This window comes from Nematolebias whitei, chromosome 10, assembly GCF_014905685.2.
Source record: "Nematolebias whitei isolate Nwh7 chromosome 10, NemWhi1, whole genome shotgun sequence".
Classification (NCBI taxonomy): Eukaryota; Metazoa; Chordata; class Actinopteri; order Cyprinodontiformes; family Rivulidae; genus Nematolebias; species Nematolebias whitei.
Genome location: NC_056507.1, coordinates 17,489,603 through 17,509,649, shown reverse-complemented (window position 1 = coordinate 17,509,649; position 20,047 = coordinate 17,489,603). Strand labels below are relative to the sequence as shown.

The 20,047-nt window shown below is 39.6% G+C and overlaps 1 protein-coding gene across 1 annotated transcript; it reads left to right on the top strand.

Moving 5' to 3' along the window:
* Positions 1-1,310: 1,310 nt before the first annotated feature.
* Positions 1,311-19,646, top strand: phrf1 (PHD and ring finger domains 1). The gene is made up of 19 exons (XM_037683407.1): positions 1,311-1,403; positions 4,313-4,453; positions 4,545-4,661; positions 4,817-5,025; positions 5,187-5,270; positions 5,368-5,501; positions 5,595-5,686; positions 6,869-7,047; positions 7,312-7,444; positions 7,541-7,665; positions 7,785-7,978; positions 11,001-11,123; positions 12,429-12,583; positions 13,739-15,659; positions 15,787-16,895; positions 17,008-17,084; positions 18,869-19,018; positions 19,157-19,285; positions 19,431-19,646. Exons 2-19 carry the CDS (start codon positions 4,366-4,368, stop codon positions 19,593-19,595), a joined length of 5,184 nt encoding a protein of 1,727 aa, XP_037539335.1. The 5' UTR covers positions 1,311-1,403; positions 4,313-4,365; the 3' UTR covers positions 19,596-19,646.
* The last annotated feature ends 401 nt before the right edge of the window (positions 19,647-20,047 follow it).

The window sequence follows — 20,047 nt, the reverse complement described above, 5'->3', positions numbered from 1 at the left end:
GATGGTCCTTTATCATGACATTTATCAATGTCAACAAAAAACTGGTTGATCCATGAGAAGGTACGGTATATGAGCTTATTACAGCTCCTCAGACTGACGAAGTCTTTTGGATTAAAGGAGAAACGTTTTAACAATTTTTTTAAATTATTCTTGTGTTTTTAATTTTTGCATCCATCCAGAGGATCTGACTTAACTTTGTTAGATTTTTCTATCTGGATTATTGAGCATGAATCAGGATGTCAAAGATGAAGCTCATTCTAGAGATGAACAAATCAGTTTTGAATACAATATATTACTTGGGCACATTTTACAGTTAAAAACATGTCACAGGAATGTAAGATCTACACTAGTTTGTTCACTAATGTGACTTTGTAAAGCATGTATTAACACATTAAAAAGAAATACGTAACTATGAGTATATTATTGTTTTTAAATGTACCTGCAACTAGCCACTTTTAAATGTAAAAAATGTAGTGTATTGATTTTATCTTTAAAATATTGTTACTGCCACATAGAAAAATAATTAACCATTTTGAAGCATTAGTTGTTTATCGATCAACTGGAATGTTATTTTTGAGAGTGAGAACATGCGTGAGGAATGCAGAAGTGTGCTAGTGACAATTCTTTTTAGAACAACGGTGATGTACAGAGTTGTAACAACTACAGGGGAATTAAGTTTATGAGCCACACAAAGAAGATCTGGGAGAGAGTTGTGGAGGATGAGAGGTGAATATTTGTGAGCAGCAGTATGGTTTCATGTTGAGAAAGAGCACCACAGATGCCATCTTTACTTTGAGGATGCTGATGGAGAAGTAGAGAGGGTCAGAAAGAGCTCCATTGTGTCTTTGTGGATTTAGAAAAATCATATGACAGAGTGCAGAAGGATCAAGTGTGGTATTGCATGAGGAAATCTGGAGTGGCAGAGAATTATGTTAGACTGGTACAGGACATGTATGAAGACAGCAGGACAGTGGTGAGATGTGCTGTAGGACTGACAGATAGATTCAAGGTGGAGGTGGGAGTGCATCAAGGATCGGCTGGAGGAGGATGGAGGAGTATGACATTGTGGCGACCCATGGAAAGGGAACAGCTTAAAGAAGAAAACTGTAAATGCAACATGTGTAACATACTTTTATTTGCATTGTATTACTTACAAATATATATATGCATGTATGTATACATATTCCATGTAATATCTAAATAAATAAAAACTTATGACTCATAGACACACAATGTAGGTTGTGGCCCGTACAGTACTATGAAACTGTACACTGTCCCTTTAAGAGTCAAATTTTCCGAAGTGTATTCGGCAATTTCCGTCGTTAGCCAGCCGGTTGTGTCATTCACCAAATGTGAAGACTTCCAGCCACTCACTTTCTGCAAATCTTACATTAACGAATAGGGTAGGTTTAAAATTCGTATTAAATACTTTAGTAAAACATTTCAGCTCCTTTGGGTTCAGTTTAGAATTTGTGTAAATCTGTCTTTTGAGGGTTTTTAGCACAGAGTTCAGTCGGATTTGACGTTGGCTAAATTTAGCTACTCCGAGGACAGCTAACACGCTATGCTGAAGCTAATTTTGTTAGCCACTGTTGTTCAATAAGAACAGCATTATAAAACTGTCAGATTTTGTTCTCGTAAGCTATGGATCTAACTAACGTACATATCTATAATTGTACTGTATGCACACTGTCTATGAGTATTACTGAAAATACAGTTTGGTGCTAAGTTTTGTTCTTTGTTTACAAATGTAGCCTTTACGACGTTGTTAGGCTAGCTAGTTTGGTGAAATAACATTGTGTGCACTATTAAGATATATTTATGATATTTTGGTGATGGAATTGAAGTTAAAATGTCACCTGTGTTTCGCAATTAAATGTTAATTATTTGCTCTTTGTTGCAATTGCATTTGGGCTGGCTTAAATAAAAATATAAAGGAAAATACGTAAAATCCACTATGTTGCTAAAACCCTTAATCTCAGCTGCAAGCAGCACAACGCAATTGTCATTCTTTAGAAAAACGCAAGTAAATAAAATGCAGGAGTATTTATCAAGTGCAAAATGTTCTTATCGTCTACTTAAGTGCAGCTAGCTGTTACCTAGTATTTATTTTAGGATTGTAAATCAGTTGAAACGTTGTACTGGTGTTTATAGAAAAAAAAAAGGTTTTAGATTTTGGTTTATTGTTGGAAAACGGCCTCTTTTTATTCCCCTTATCCTTGCAAATAGGGTCGGGTGTATGTACCCAGTAGCATGTTTGAATACAAAAAAAAGTTAAAACATTTAAAATATTGTGCAAGGGTTTTGTGAATGCATGAAAAAAGTAACTATGGTACACTGTCAATTTGCACCAGTAAAACCACTGGTTGTTATCTTGGACACACTTGAATTTCAGTGGCATCTGTTTATTTTCTAACTAAACATTACATGACAGAACTACAACTTTTTGTCTTTAGCGTTGAGTTGGTTTCTTTAATGTGGCGAATAACTTTTAACAACACTTTATATTCATCTATAGTTGAAGATCACTGATATTTATCAGCCTTTGATTGTGATATTTCCATTTATTTATTTATTTATTTTTGGTATTTACAGTTGTAGTAAATATATACCAGTACATACAGTGGGGACAATAAGTATTTGATACACTGCAGATTTTTCGAGTTTTCCCACCTACAAAGAATGGAGGTCTGTAATTTTTATTGTAGATAGATACATTTCAACTGTGAGAGACTGAATCTAAGAAAAAGCATCTGGAAAATCACATTGTATGATTTTTTTTTTAATATATAATTTGCATTTTATTGCATGAAATGAGTATTTGATCACATACCAACCAGCAAGAATTCTATTACTCACAGACCTGTTAGTTTTCTTTAAGAAGCCCACCTATTCTGCACCCGTTACCTGTATTAACTGCATCAATTTGAGCAAACTCGTTACCTGTATAAAAGACACCTGTCAACACACACAGTCAATCGACACTCCAACCTCTCCACCATTGCCAAGACCAAAGAGCTGTCTAAGGACACCAGGGATAAAATTGTAGATCAGCACAAGGCTGGGATGGGCTACAGGACAATAGGCAAGCAGCTTTATGAGAAGGCAACAACTGTTAGCGCAGTTATTAGAAATGGGATGAAACACAAGATGATTGTCAATCTTCATCGGTCTGGGGCTTCATGCAAGATCTCGCCTTGTGGGGTAAAGATGATTCTGAGAAAGGTCAAGAATCAGCTCAGAACTACATGTGAGGACCTGAAGAGAGCTGGGACCACAGTCTCAAAGAGGACCGTTAGTAACACTACGCCATCAATGTTTAAGATCCTGCAGGGCACGCAAGATCCCCCTGCTTATGACGGCATGTGTCCGGGCTCATTTGAAGTTCACCAATGACCATCTGGATGATCCAGAGGAGGCATGGAATAAGGTCTTGTGGTCAGATAAGACCAAAATACAAACTAGAGCTTTTTGGTACCAACTCCACTCACTGTGTTGGAGGAAGAAGAAGGATGAATCCAACCCCAAGAACACCGTCTCAACTGTGAAACATGAGGGTGGAAACTGGAAACATCATACTTTGGGGCTGCTTTTCTGCAAAGGGGACAGGATGACTACACTGTATTGACTAGATGGGGTCATGTATCATGAGATTTTGGCCAACAACCTCCTTCCCTCAGTAAGAGCATTGAAGATGTGTCGTGGCTGGGTCTTCAGCATGACAATAACCCAAAACATACAGCCAGGGCAACTAAGGAGCGCTTCCATAAAAAGCATTTCAAGGTCCTGGAGTGGCCTAGCCAGTCTCCAGATCTGAACCCAACAGAAAATCTTTAGAGGGAGCTGAAACTCAATGTTGCTCAATGCCCAGTGACAATCCCAAAGCCTGAAAGATCTGGAAAAGATCTGTATGGAGGAGTGGGCCAAAATCACTGCTGCAGTGTGTCCAAACTTGGTCAAGAACTACAGAAAATGTCTTACCTCTGTAACTACAAACAAAGGTTTCTGTACCAAATATTAAGCTCTGTTTTTCTATTGTATCAAATACAAATAAATTATTTAAAAATCATACAATGTGATATTTTGGGATTTTTGTCTTGGATTCAGTCTCTCACAGTTGAAGAGTACCCAAGATATTAAAATTACAGACCTGTCCTTTCATTGTAGGTTGGAAAACTTGCTAAATCTGCAGTGTATCCAATACATATTTTCCCCACTGTATATATACTATTTCTATAGACAAATACTATCGAAAGTATAATTGTATCGATTTATTTTAATATTGTCGTGCATTTTTCTTACATTATCAAAGTACAATTTTAGATACAAGCTGTCAGGAAAGTCCTGATATTTTGATGGTCAACCATGGATGAAGATGACAGCCAAGATGAGCAGATTAATCCTAGTTCAACACACAACAAAGGAAAAAGAGCAGCAATGTGGGCCATCTCGGGTAACTTTAAAAAATATTTCATTGTTTCACAAAAATGGTCAAACTTCCACCACATGAATTTTGTGGATGTACTATTTTTTCCCCCCCAAAGATGACTCTGACGACTTAGAGGAGGAGTCTGAGGAGGGAGAATCTGATAGTGGGGATGAAGAGGAGGAATGTGACGCAAATGGCGATGATGACGAGGATGGAAATGAAGAGGAGGATGGTAAATGACACTGTTTTTGTATTTTTGTATGTGTGTAGAGATAGATGGTTAAATTAGTTTTTATGGCACTTTACTGAATAAAACGGTTATTGTTTTGTCATATACTGCAATTTTCAATGTAAACACAATCATGTTTTTTCTTCACAATGTTTTAGATGAGGAGGAAGAGGTGGAGGAGGAAGAAGATGCTAAGCTTGAGAATGGAACTTTTGGTGGTACTTCTGCTGACTTGGAAGGGATGAGCTCAGATGAGGATAGCGAAAAGTGTCCCATCTGCCTGAACTCATTCAATAGCCAGCCTGTTGCAACACCAGAGAACTGTGAGCACTACTTTTGTTTGGACTGCATCCTTGAATGGGCCAAGGTGGGTCTGACTCAATGCATAAATGTAGGAGAAAAATATTTTTGTTCAAAAGCATTTCCTGCTTTTGATGAATGGTACTTTGATTTAATTTAACCACCTGCGTTAGAGCAAAATAATTTGCTTATTTGCAGTGCTTTTGTTCTTTCCTCTGTTCTGTTTAGAATGCAAACTCGTGTCCCGTAGACCGTCTTGCCTTTAACAGCATACACTTAAGAAAATGTTATGGAGGAAGAGTGAAGAAAATGGTATGTTCACTATAAAACAGTTAAAATATGACAACTCTGTATCATATGTATGTTATGTGTTGGTTGGACTAATTCAGTATATTATTGTGTTTTTCAGATAACTGTGCAAAAGCCTATGAAGGCAGGTCAAGAGGAAACAGTGAATTTCGACCTGGAGCAAACCAACTGTGAGGTGTGTGGGGGCAGTGATCGTGAGGACCGCCTCCTGCTCTGTGATGGTTGTGATGCAGGGTGAGATGATTGGTTTAACATTCTTAGGGTTGTAAGTCACATTTTGTCCTTTTTCTTAGTTTTCAGTTAATAGTTCTTGTGTATCTTCCACAGATATCACATGGAATGCCTCACACCTCCACTCGACTCTGTTCCTGTGGAGGAGTGGTTTTGTCCTGAGTGTGAGGCCAATAACCGTCACTCAAGTAAGCCTTTATCCTCTTATATCTGTTTAATTGAAAATGAAATGTGTATATAAAGATGCTTGGTGTCCATCAGCAAAATGACCGAAGCTTTATTATTCAACATCTTTGTTTCAAATGTTCAGGTGTCCTAATGCAAGATATTGAAACTAATGTTACCACCACTGTGCTTTGTAATGTACAAATATACTTTCAGTGTATAGAATAAAAAGCACTGAATAAATTTGTTCATAGTTAATAACGTAGTTTCCGCCGTACACGTTGCTTTGCCCTATAAGTTACATCTGTCCATATTTGTCTAATAAAATGGAAAAATCCCTAAATATGTCGCTTCGCCGTATACGTTGCATCTATTATGCGTCACAGCTGACGTGTCGCGTTTGTTACGTGTCACCACTGACAGCCTAGAAATGTGGGCCAAACCCGGAAATGTGGGCCAAACCCGGAAATGTGGGCCGGTGTTGTGCCAAAAATCGATGGGCTGCCAATTGGCGGCAGCGGGAGCATGCACGGGAGGACTTTAACCAGAATTTAACAAGATTAACACTTAAAAACAGTTATTTGTTTGCTTAAAATTATAGTAAAGGTGTGTCTCAATGTAATGTTTGCTTAATAAATGAACTTTAATGGTCAAATTAGCTGCATTTCACCGGGGCGGTGCAGCTGGTTTGACGGTCGGTCCAAGCAGCGAGCAGAATGAAGGTGGGGAGACTGTGGCAAGCTGACTGAGTCATTAATAGCTGGTGAAGATTCTCAAGTCATCCAGGACATGGTAAATTCAAAAAAGTTCAAGAAAAATACAATAAAGTATAAAGTATAATAAAGTCCAGTTGTTTTTTTGTCTTGAACTTTTTCAATTTTGTCATTAAAGCCACGTTTACCTATTACATGATACAACGGCATGCCACACTGCTACTACTACTCTGCTGCCATCTAGTGGCTAAGCTTGGTACTGCTCAATTATTATTTTTATTTTCAGTCAGAATGAATGGAAACCGTCATCTCAGCCAAAAATTGGGTTTATAAATGTGGTAAAAAAAATCCATAAATACGTTGCTTTGGCCTATAAGTCGCAGGGCATGTAAATTATGCAAAAAAGTGCGACTTATAAACCGAAAAATACGGCAGCTGCAAATGTTTACAGTATGAGTAAAAAGATCATACTTGCATATTATTTTGTCTCAGGCGGTTCAGGTGTGGAGCTTAGTGAAACAGACGGCCTGTCCTCTCCTGTCCGTCCTGCCACCAGTCGAGCCCAAACTCGTGCTGTAGGTCCTACCAGAGCTATCGCACGTACTCAGCAGAGTGAGAGGGTCCGAGCCAACGTCAACAGGCATCGCATCACACAGGCACGAACATCACAGGTTTGGCATGAGGCGTGATGCTTCTGTTTTGGCTACTTTTCTAACCCTAACCCATAGCATAAGTGCATTTTTAGATTTTAAATCAAATGTCTTTACCTCAAAAATGTTTGCTCGTGTGTGCACCAAACTAACCGATAATGATATGTTTGGGTTTTTGTTCTGATTAACTGGTGACAAAAGTGTACATGTGTATGTAAGCTACATTTGCACAACTAAAGTTTGTGAAAGCACAGCAGGAAAGTAATTCAGACATTTATTTTATAGTTGGCTCCAACATATCTGATACAGTCCACTTGGCTCGATGAAACTATTAATGCTGTGGTTGCTGGGCTTAACACGGCTGTGTATGTACGGGACATCACACCTCGAGTCCCATCGAGTCACAGACGCAAAACTCGTAAGTATGAACACATTCAAATGAACAAGCCAGACCAAATTATTTCAGGGGTTTATTGTAGTTTCTTTGTGATGATATCTTATGACTGTTGAACAGGAAAACGAAGAAAAGTGAAACGTACAAAGACAACATCTACTAAGGGTAAAAATGGTCGAGTTGAAAGCACAGGCATCAAAAGAAGGAAACGTAGAGTAAGGAGGACTAGATCCAAGAAAAAACTAGTGAGTGTATCCCTACAATGTTTGTTTTAACATTTGATTTTATTTTTGGAATAAAATTACATCAACAATGTCATTTTTATAGTATCTGTAAGTAAACTCGTTGTTCTGTTTTTTAATAGGTGGTGAAAAAGGCAGCCACTCCCAGAAGCCGTATTGCTAATAATCTTGGGATTGTTAAGGACAAGAAGAGCTCTTCACTTCCTGTTGTGTACCGGCCGTCAGAGCACACATTAAGCAACATGCGTGCTGACATAGGAGCTGCATCCCTGTCCATCTATGGGGATCCATTTGATTTGGATCCATTTGTGGATCAGTAAGGAGGCTTAATAATGTTTGATCATGTGACATGTTTTTGATTTACTCGGCCTTTAATCTTTCGGCACCAAACACCTTCATTTTAGGTTGTGCTAATTTTGGGGGGTGGGGTCGGGGTTTCTACAACACGCATAATGTGTAAAAAAAATTTTTTGAAATTCATAATAGGATTATTTTTTCTATAATATAAAATGATGCCCATGCCATTGGCCATGCCCCATGCCAAGATGGCCACGCACATCTGAGCCCGCAGCTTCTCAGGTTTCCGATGGAAACCCAGCTTTTCTCCGTTTTGAAATCAGCTCCGAGCCAGACTCCGCTCGCTTTAAGCGTTTGTGAATTATAGCCGAACCAAACTTCTTAGCATAAGACAAGGTTTGACTTTGAATACAGCAGCGGTGGACAACAATCTGAAAACTACACTCGGCAGATTGTAGCTTCAATGGACATCAGCGTGGAGGCAGCAGCGTTCTAAGAAGAGGAGGAGGCGTTGTGCCCGGGGGAAGAAGAGAAGGAGATGGGGCGGAGTGCGAGACTGAAGGCTAATGCTAACAGAGCGCCAATCCCATTTCTGTTCCTGGCCAATGTCCGCTCTTTTGAAAATAAGCTGGATCTGCTGCGACTGAAAGTGAGTGCCTTAGAGAAGATGAGGAACTGTGTTGTACTCTGTCTCACGGAAACATGGCTTAATAGCAACATGCCAGACTCAGCCTTTCAGCTGGATAACATAATTTTTTTAGGGCAGATCGAAGCGTGCTATCGCGGAAGACGTGGTGAGGCAGAGTATGCGTAAACAAAGGTTGGTCCACAAACTGCGTTCTGATAAACAGTTCCTGCTCCAAGGCTTTAGAACAACTAACTGTGAAATGTCAAATGGTAAAGACACTCTGCAGGGACTACATGACAACATCAGCTTCAGCTCACTTCAAAACAAGCGTCCGTAGGCTTTTTTTGTGGTGGCTGGTGATTTTAATTACATAAAACTGAAAGACACTGCTAAGATTTTATCAGCATGTGACAATACCAACACGAGGAAATAACACACTAGACCATGTTTATACCAACATAAGAGACTCATATAAAGCTGTACCTGGCCCCCACCTCGGCCTCTCTGACCACATTTCCATCTTTATGATCTCTGTCTACATCCCACCCACTGAGACATTCCAGATCCACACAGAGGACCATCACCCTGTGGCCCAGCAACAGTGATTCTGTACTGCCGGACTGTTTTGCTCGCACAGACTGGCAGATCTTCAGGAAGGCTGCTGTAAATGAGGGAGAACAGGATCTGGAGGAATACACATCTGCTGTCCTCGGATACATCAGCAAGTGTGCTGATGATGTCACCACCACCAGGACTGTGTAGTGCTACCTGAACCTGAAACCCTGGCTGAACACAGAGGTCTGTACCCTGCTGAAAGCCAGGGATACTGACTTCAGGTCTGGCAACTCACATGAACTGGGGAAGGCAAGGAAAGAGCTGGCTGCTGGTATTAAAAGGGCCAAAGCAACTTACGCACAGAAGATCCAGGGACATTTCTCTTTATGGGACCCACGGAGCATGGGGAAGGGCATTAAGTGCATCACAGACTAAAGCAGGGGTGCACAATGCCCTAGGGACCCATCACTGCCTGAGGCTCTTAACAGGTTCTATGCCCACTTTGAAGACCCAAATAGACCACCCAGCACCAGACCCACCTCATCATCTGAAGAGGAGTTCCTTAGCATTACCTCAGCTGAAGTAAAGAGGATCTACAGAAGGATCAATCCTCACAACGTAACTGGCCCAGACAACATGCCGGGGGAGGGTGCTGAGAGACTGTGCTGACCAGCTCTGTGAGGTGCTGGTCGATGTCTTTTAACTCCTCCCTCACCCTGGCAACTGTTCCCACCTGCCTGAAGGCCGCCACCATCCCAGTTCTTAAGAGCTCTGCAGTGACTGGTCGGATTTATTACTGGCCAGTAGCCCTCACCCCTATAGTCGCTAAATGCTTCGCAAGACTGGTCATGGCCCATCAAAGCTACCATCAATATCAGCGAGGACCCACACCAGTATGCATACCGCAAGAATCAATCAACAAAGGACTCCCATCTCCTCTGTGGTCCACACTGCTCTCACCCACCTGGAGCAGAATGACTTCTACATTTGTATGCTCTTTGTGGACTTCACAGCCACCTTCAACACCATGATTCCCCAGACCCTGATGGACAAACTACTTAGACTAGGACTAAGCCCATCTCTATGCAACTGGGTTCTGGACTTCTTGACCAACAGACTGCAGTCTGTGAGGACTCACACCTTCTCCTCCTCCACCATACCCTCAGCACTGGCTCCCTCCAGGACTGTGTGTTGAGCCCCCTTCTCTTCACTCTGCTCACATATGACTGCGCATCTACCCATCCAGGCTGTCATTGTAAAGTTTGCGGACGATACAGCGGTGGTTGGATTAATCACAAACGACAATGAGTCCGGCTACTGGCAGGAGGTGGAGAGCTGATGCAGGAAGAACAAGCTTCACATCAATGTGAAGAAAATGAAGGAGATGATCATGGATTTCAGAAGGAGCATACCCATCTACTCAACATATAGACTCATGTTCGGGCTGCTGTGTAATACACCGTATTGTTTTACGTTTTTAGTGTTTAGCATATATCTTAGATCTTTTAGCATATTGTTTAGCATATTGTTTAGCATATATTTTAGATCTTTTAGCATATTGTTTAGCGTATATCTTAGCGTATATCTTAGATCCTTATATACTGTGTCTTTTTATACTTTATATATTTGCAAATTTTGGGTGTAACTGGGACCTTGAGTACACAATTTGGTTCCACTTCATTTACCACATGTGATGCGACTTCATGTACCACATGTGATGCAAATGACAATAAAGAACCTTGAACCTTAAGTGCACAAGAGTTCAGAAAGAGTTTATATTTGGATTTAATTGACAATATTTATTTATAATATTTATGCACTATTTTACTATTTTGAAAGTTGGTGTTCTTTTCATCAGTGAGGAGCTAGAACAGGAGGCCAGCGTTACATCACTGTTAGAAGCTAAGAGGCGAGGGATTTCTCGCTCTGCCCTTCGCTCTCACCAGCCAGTGGCTCGACCAGTCACTGCAAGCCTCTCCAGGTAACACTACTTTACTTCTGGTCTGTCACATAAAGTTTTAGCTATAGTTTTAAAATCTAAATGGTCCTGTTCTTGATTTCTTGCATTATGTATTTATTTTTTATGTCTTAATGCTGTTTTAAATTTTGGAAAATTACTGTCACCTGTTGTGTTATCATATGTGCATTGTTGAGATATATTGAACAATCAGGAATACAAGAAATGTTAAACTGTTTTAAAAATATTCCTCACAATTAGGAAAGTCATCTAACAGTAATGAAGCACAGCTTTATATTTCAGATCTTAAGAAGTCTGTAATCCTTGAAATCAACTAATGCAGACACTAACTCAATGATGCATATCATGTGCTGTTCATTATGTAATATAGAGTATCTCACTGAAACTGGCACCAACACATCCCATCAAACTTCACTATCTTAACCTAAAAATTACTACTGGTAATTTGTTAGAAAATAAATACGAAATAATTAATAATTGTGACTGTAACGACTAAACAAGTAAAAATAACATATTTTGGGAAAACAGAAAAGTAGAACTTTTTTTGCAAAAAAAATCTTGTCGTTGATGATCAGGTGTTAGTTACAGTTGAAACTAGAAGTTTACATACATGTCAGTACTTCTATTCAGAATAAAAGCCTGCTGCATGTAAACGCTCGTCATGATCGGATTGTGCCCATGTAAACGATACATTTGGATTATTTAATCTGAATACATTTCAATCTGATCAAAGAATTTTGCACATGTAAACATAGCTATTGACTCGAAGCATCTGCCAGACTGGTTACAAAGTGGCTCAAAGTCAATGTTTTGGAGTGGCCATCACAACGCCCTGATCTCAGTCCTATCGGAAATTTATGGGCAAAGCTGAAAAGGCATGTGTGAGCAATGCAGCCTACAAAAATGGCTCAGTTCCACCAGTTCTGTCAGGAAGAATGGGCCAAAATTCCTGCCAACTATTGTGAGAAGCTTGTGGAAGGATATCCAGAACGTTTGACCCAAGTCATACAGTTGAAGGGCAATGGTACCAAATACTAATGAAGTGTATTTAAACTTTTGACTTTGACGAAAGTAATGAAAATTGCCTTAAAAAATTCTCACTCATTATTCTGGCATTTTGCAAATAGAAAAAATGTTGGTAATCCTAATTGACCTAAAATGGGAAAAGTTTATTCTGATTTCACGTCAGACAGTGTAAAAAAAAAAATGCATATGTGTCTTTTTAAATAGTGTATGTAACCTTCTGGTTTCAACTGTACTTGTACACTTGAGAGATCTGAATAAATCTAATTTCCCATCATTTACCAGGAGTAGTGTGGATGTCCCACACGCAGGGGGCGTTGTGGAGGCAGCACCTGTTCCTGATCTACTGGGCAGCATTTTGTCTGGACAGAGCATGCTCTTGATGGACAGTTCTGATGTCGTCATTAATCGAGATGGTTCGCTTAAAGCTTCAAAGCCAAGTAAGAACATGTCCATTTCTGAAAAGCAACTAAACTCTTATGTGCTGGATGTGTTTATAGAAATTACTTTATTTATCTCTAATTACAAAATGCATTTTCTTGTTGAAATAGACTGATAGATTTAGCTTTGCTGTTGAAAATCAAACACATCTGGTTTATAAATATTCACCATCTTCTGTATGGCAAAGAAGGAGGTCTGTAGTGCCTCCAGTGTTTCATTCATAGCTGTTTGTAACTGAGTAAGGATGTCAAACACTTTTCAGAAATTGGTTTTGTAACATTTACAACTTCATAAAATACAACAGCCAAATTGCTTTTTAACATTAAGTGAAGTTTATGGTAGTCTTCCTCTTTTTTGCTACCACTGCACAGCAAATATTTTTTCACATCCAATTTAATGTTAAGAAAAACGATTATATTGTTCATGAACTGCAGCAGCACACATTTTTTTTAATATGTTGAGTTGCCTCTGTGTTGTGGTTTATGTGATGCAAACAAGACTTGGAAGAGTCATCTTTGAACACATTACTGCAATGCACGCACCATGCAGTAATTATTTAATTGTTTGACATATTATTTAGGTACAGGCTAACTATGGCTCTGCAGTATCATCAAAGTTCTGGGAAATACAAAACAGTCCCATCTTTCTCCATAGGTACTGAGAATATTAATTAATTGTTGTAAAAGATTAGAACTTGTGGTGTTTTCTCTGCTGTGATATTTGTCAGATTATGTGTAATTGACCTTCCATCATTATCTTTACCCGCTTCTTCGTTTGTTGGTCATGGGGGTCACTGGTGCCTATATCCAGCAGTCACAGTGCGAAAGGCGGGGTACACCTTCTGACCTGCTGAATTATTATTTTTTTTTGTCAAGATGTTAAATTTTTGGATGCATTAATGTATTGAATTTTCTGTCCCTGGATGCTATGAAAAGCTTGACCCTATCTGATTACAACAGGTTCCTTCAAATAGTTGGCACCGATAAAGAGTTGTGTCAAATTATGCTTTTGTGTGAAAAATGAACGCTGTAAAAAGTGTTTTTAAGCAACAGGTAGTTGGGCTCAAATTCTCCTTAATAAAGTCTTATGTTCAAGTTATTTCTTTGAGGGGAAAGTAAAACAATTTCTTGTTCATTCTACTTTTTCAATTACAGCGATGCTGTCAAGTAGCAGAAAAAGCAGTTCTGGAGATGCCAGTGCCCTTGGCAGCTCAGGGTTTTCATCTAACATGGGAGACAATTTTTCATCTCCCCATCACAACAGCAATCTACCAGGATCTTTCCATTCATCAGTGAATGGGCTTTTGACCCAGCAGTCAACCCCTTCACCTTCATTCACGTCCCACTCAGCCAACCCTATCCACCCAACTCCCTCCTTTATTCCACCGCTGAGAGGAAATGTAGGTTTGCCTCCTCCTTGTCCAAACAGACCGACCTCATCTCCTTGTCACCAGGATGCCAATGGAGTTAGATCCACAAGGGAAACCACCTCCTCATCTGTTCACCCCATTCAGGACTCCAACTTCAAAAGCAAAGAAGTGACTCCATCACAGTCCCAACCTAAAAAAACAAGTTTAAAACCAACATGGGTGGATGTGGCAGTGCTTCCACGAATACCAAAAATAAAAAGAGAGGGTAGCAATTCCACAAATGATGGAACTAGTCAAAGTGGCAGTTATGACGGTAATAAAGTTTTTGGTTGTAAAGGAGGTAGCAGCAGTTCTTCAGGTGCTAATAATGGTTCTGGCTTACCTGAAGGTAGTATAAACAGTCTGTCTGGGGACAAAGGAAGGCAGCAAAGTGTAGACCAGCAAAAGAGCCATTCTGATAGTCAGACCCAGCAGAACCGGCCTGACAGGGCAAGCTCATCATCATCCTTCTCAAACTCTTTCTCTTCCTCCTCCTCTGGCACCTCTGCCAGCCAACCACAACATGCCTTATTTTCTTCATCTTCAGCTGTAAGTTTTCGCATAAAGTCGAGTGGAAACTCCTGGCGTGCAAAGCGTCTGAGTTTTGCATCACCTTTTCCTACTGGAAGTAGCAAAAAGGAAGAGGAGGAGGAAGCAAAAAAGAAGCAATTGCACAAGGACAACCAAAAGCTGCTGACATCAAAAGCTGCGGCCAACGAGGAACAAGATGATGGTAATAATAATAATAATGTTTATGATCCCTTTAATCCTACACTATCAGATCCAAGTACCTCGGGGGATGAAGCCGTGAGCCCGAGCTTCTACCGCCGCCCTCTGTTTGCCACACGTGAAAGGAGAACTCGTTTTTCAGAAACCAAGGATCCAGTTTCCAACCAGCAGGATCTGGTGCACGTGAAAACGGAAACACAGGAGACTGAAGAAGAAGAAGAAGAAGAACCTGGAAGTGCTCTGAATACTGTATCACAAAATATAAAATTATTAGATAATTCTGTCCAAGTTGAAGAGGAATCTGAATTAGAGGACGCAAATATTGAGAAACAAACGGTATCCCCTGAAACCAACGTTAAGCAGGAACCAAATTCAGATGAATCTGAACAGGAGGAGTCTGAAGAGTATGATGGCAGGATTAAAAGTGAGAATGAGATCAAAAGTGAGGTGACAAGTGCCACACCACCTGTTCAGCAAAGCTTTGATCAAATTGAGCAAAAGGTTGAAGGGGAGAGTGGACATGGTGCTAAGTCTTCCAGCAGGTCTCTCCTTAACTACAGGGATGATTCACCAGCATCCAGGTCTACAACCACCAAGAAGAGGCAGCAGGAACACATTAAATCAGATCTCCCATCCTGTTCCAAGTCTCCATCAAAAGATTTGGACAGTAAAAAGAAAACTTCCAAAGCTTCTAAAGAGCAACAGTCTAGTAGTTCTGAAACGGACAGGGACAGAAGAGAATATCGACATGGCTCCGATAAGAGAAGCAGAAATAAAGAAAAGTACAAGGACGGTAGGTCCAGGCGGTCGCGGTCAAGGGAAAGAAGAAGGGCTCATTCAACCTCTGACAGCTCTCAGCCCAACTCTCCAGAGAGAACGCGTAGAAAGAGGCGGTGGTCTCAGTCACGATCCGCAGACGAAACGAGGAGGCGATCCAGGTAAGAGTAGCATGATTTGGAATATGTGGAATGCTAACCAAGCAATGACTATGTGTTTGACCATTTTTAAAGGTTTAAGCCAATTTGCATTGTCTGGTTAAGAATTTTGTCATCTCAAATGATGCAGGTCACGATCTAGCTCCAGCAGTAGAGAGCGTTCAAGGACGAAAAGGTATCAACAAAGAAGCAAGGAGAGAAGTGATCACAGGGAGAAGGACTACGAGAGACGGCGCATTTCTAAAGACAAACGTAGTGTATCTCGCTCCAAATCACGCTCTAGATCCAGGGAAAGGAGGAAAGAGCACAGCAGACATCAACGTACGTCTCTCTCGTCTCGAGGCAAAGTGGAACAGCGCTCTAAAGATGAGAGGAGACCAAGGAGATCTAGGTCCAGATCAAGAGACAGGAGGAAAGATGGATCATCCAGAAGTACAAAGAAACCTTCAAATATACACGTTTCATCCTTCAGAGACACAAATCGCTCACACGAAAGGACAAAAGACAACAATGTTAGTCATAGAAACATCGAAGAAGCAGAGTGTGCTGAAGTAAACAAGCAGGATGTGCCCTCCAGTGTTTTTACTTCCCAAGTCAAAAAAGAAAGGAGTGACTCTGATGCAGACAGCAAGATTATAGCTACAGAAAATCAAAAACAAATTAAGATTGAAAAAGAAATAAATGAAAAGGCACAATCTGTAGATATGTTTGAAGATTTTCCGATCACAAAACCAGGAAAAAGTGAAGAAAGTGACTCCACCTCCCTGGCAAAAAGCAAAAACACAGATGAGGCAGTGGAGGATCCCTGCAAGACAGAGTCTTATGATATCACCAACATCAAATCTGAGCCAAGTCCTTCTGTTCTCCCATCTTGTACGCTCACTACACTTGTTACCACAGATGTCCTCGAGGACCCGGTACCACAGTCTGAGCCAGTATCATTGGACTCAGACAAAGAACAAGACACAGCTGGTTTAACAGCACCCACAAAACAGGAATCCTCAGACTCTGACGAGGATTTCAATGTTGATTTGATGCTGGATAATCTTGATTATGTGAAATCAGATCAAATAGAGTGTAGTGGTGCAGCTGCCAAAGAGGAAAAAGAAGTGGTGCAGGGGAAGGAAGAGGAAGAGCCGGCATCAACTGCAGTGGGATTAAAGTCCAAAACTCAAGTGAAGCGAGTTACGTGGAACATACAGGAACCAGAGGGACCTCTGCCAGAAAAATCACCAAGCAGTAAGTGTTGTTGAGCTGCTTCCCTTTAGTTACCTGTCTTCACTCTTGAGGAATTATAGATGGATTAGAAACGTGAATATCCTCCTAAAGTATTCTTTTCTTCTTTGCACAGAGTTGGCTTTGTATAAACTGAAGCTGAAGCAGGAAGGATCTCGTAAACAGTCTTTGGCAGTTCAAGCAGCCAGTCAGGTGAGATGAGCCACGGTCCACTGCTGACTTAATCTAATTGTGTGAATGTTTATGAGGCATTTACACAAATGTGATCCATTTTTCTCCCGTACATTTTTCAGCGCGATTTTTGTCCTGCAGTTTTTAACTCGTATATCAAAACATTCAGCTCTTTCAGGACAATCCTGCAATGACTTTTGGTATTGGTGCAATTTTAGCTTTTTGAAAAATCTAGCCTTTTCTGCCATTTTTTCCTCAGAAAATTAATTAAGCTCATTGTACATCCGTCAGATTTTTAGATCTGTTTACAACCTTTTACTGCTCCTTTCACAATTTGTTCTGATTCAGCTTCTTTCAACTTCCTTGTGCAAATTTAAACTTTTGTCCAGCTACTTTCAGCTAATTTCAGCAGTTTTTTTTTTTTTTACTGTTTTGTGCTCCTTTCAATTCTTTCTGCTAACTACAACATTTTTGTGCTTCTTCTAACTTCTGATAATTTCAGCTTGTTATGCTTCTTTCAGTTTATATCTACAAGTTTTAGCTGTTTCTACTATTTCAGCTTCTATTTAGCTGTTTTATGCTAATTTTAGCTTTTTCAGCTACTGTAATTCCACATTATTTGTACTCATTTAAACTTTTTTCAGCCTAATTCAGCAAAAATGTGCTCTCTACTTCTGGTAATTTAGGCTTCTTTCTGATTTTTTTAGGTATTTTTCAGCCTTTTTTAGTTGTCGTTGTTTTTTAAGCTAATTTCAGCTTTTTTCAGCGAATTTCCACTGTTTTGTGCTCATTTCTGCTTCTTTCAGCCTAATTGGACAAACATGTTATTTCTTCTTTCTTCTGCTAATTTAAGCTTGTTCTACCTTTTCAGTTACCATTTTAGCATTTTTTAGCTAATTTCAGCTGTTTTCAGATAAATTCAAGTTTTTCATGGTATTTTTGCTACTTTCAACTTAATTAACTTATTTTTGCTAATTTCAGCTTGTTCTGCTCCTTTCAGCTTTTTCTGCTATTTCAGAGACTATTTAGCTGTTTTTTTGCAAACATTTCAACTTTTCCCCATTTTTTTAGCTCATTTAAGCTCTTTCCAATTCCTTCCAGTAGTTTAAGCTTCTTTCTGCCTTTTCAGCTTCTTTTCAGTTTCTTTGCTCATTTCTGCTAATTTATACCAAATTCAGCAAAAATGTGTTCTTTCGGCTTTTTTCTGCTATTCAGGCTTGTTCTTTCATTTCAGCTACAATTCAGCATGGTTTTTTTTGTGCTAATTTCGTCTGTTTTTCAGCAAGTTCTTCAGCAATAAGCTGTATTTTTGTAGGAAATTCAATTTTTCAAGTTTTTGTTCGTTTCATATCATTGGTTCTTAAACATGCACGTTGGCATGTATTGTCAGTAATGACATGAAGGTGGCAGTGTGTATCCAGGAGAATTCAGTGTATTGTTTGTGAACGTCACGTGGCAGAAACTAAAACTGATACTGAGGCATTTTCAGATAAAATGAAAGTAGAAGTGATCAAATACATTGTAATCCCTAATTTAAAATTAATGCCATCATTGAGAAACTGATTTTAGTGTTTATTGTTTTCTATGTAACATGGATGCCTATACAGTAAAATCCAGAATATTTATGTAACAATAGCTTAGCACCAGTGCATTTCAAACATGAATTGTTTTTGGTTGGAAGTTTTATATATTTTTTTTAACTAAACTGCTATTAAATCTGAATTACCTTAAAGATGCTATGCTTTTTTCAGTCATGTTGGTTTTGGAGCTGTGATTTGAAGCGCAGTCTTTCTTGATTTCGGCAGGAGATTGTAGGAGCTGCGAGTGACCCCTCTAAGAGAAGTGCTGTTGGTTTACTCGACAACAGCTCAAGCTCCACTGGTTTTCAACCTGGGGAGTCGTCGACAACTGGACAAGGAGAAGCAGAGGAAGGAGATTTTTCGAGAAAAGACAAGGTTAATGTGATATTTAAAATAGTTTCAATGACGATACTGACTACATATATGACTTATTTACGTTCTAATTTTGTTTCATGAAAACTGTATTAGGTGTGAAAACTTGTGAATTAAGCAATGCTTTACTCCTACAAACAGTACTTGAAAAAGCTTCACATGCAGGAGAGAGCTGTCGAGGAGGTGAAGTTAGCCATCAAGCCTTTTTATCAAAACAGAGACATCAACAAGGAGGAATACAAAGACATTCTGCGTAAAGCGGTTCAGAAGGTGAGTCAAATGACTGTTTGCCAAAAACTAAGACGTAATTTTTTTTAGTGGTTGTAAGATATTCTCGTTTGTTTTGAAGATTGGTTTGTGTAATTGTTTCAAGTTTTCAGTTTATTTTCTGTAATTTTGTGTTACTGGTCACCAGGTGTGCCACAGCAAGAGTGGGGAAATCAACCCAGTCAAAGTGGGAAATCTGATCAAGGCTTATGTGGAAAAATACAAACATGCAAGGAAACATAAAAAAGGAGAGGATTTTGAAAAAGTAGCTGAGGAGCAGAACGAGCCGATGGACATATCTGCCAGTCCATGAGGTGCTGTAAAAACGAGCAAGGACAACCACTTTCCCAGCTTCTTGTACCAGGGAAGGATCTCAAACATACTCATAGGAAACTCAGATTTTGCTCATTGTACCACCATAGTTTGTCTTTTGAGTTGAACTTTCTATTCTCATATTTTGACCGCAAACTATCTGTAAAAAGACTTGAATGTCACCCATTTGTGTCTTTTACTGGGACGTTAACTGCCAGAAGCTGGTCTGTTTGTGTTGTACCTCTCAGAAATTTAAAGTTTTTTTTTGTTGTTGTTTTTTTTACATAGTCAGAACTCATCAAATCTCCCATGAAAGTGTAAATAGTCTTTTCCATGATTGGCCGTACCTCTGAAAGGATGCATTGTAATGCTGATTTTGAGTTTTCTATGAATATTTTTTAATAAGAGCGATGGGCTATTTATGAGCGTCAAAACAAACTGATTCACAAGTGG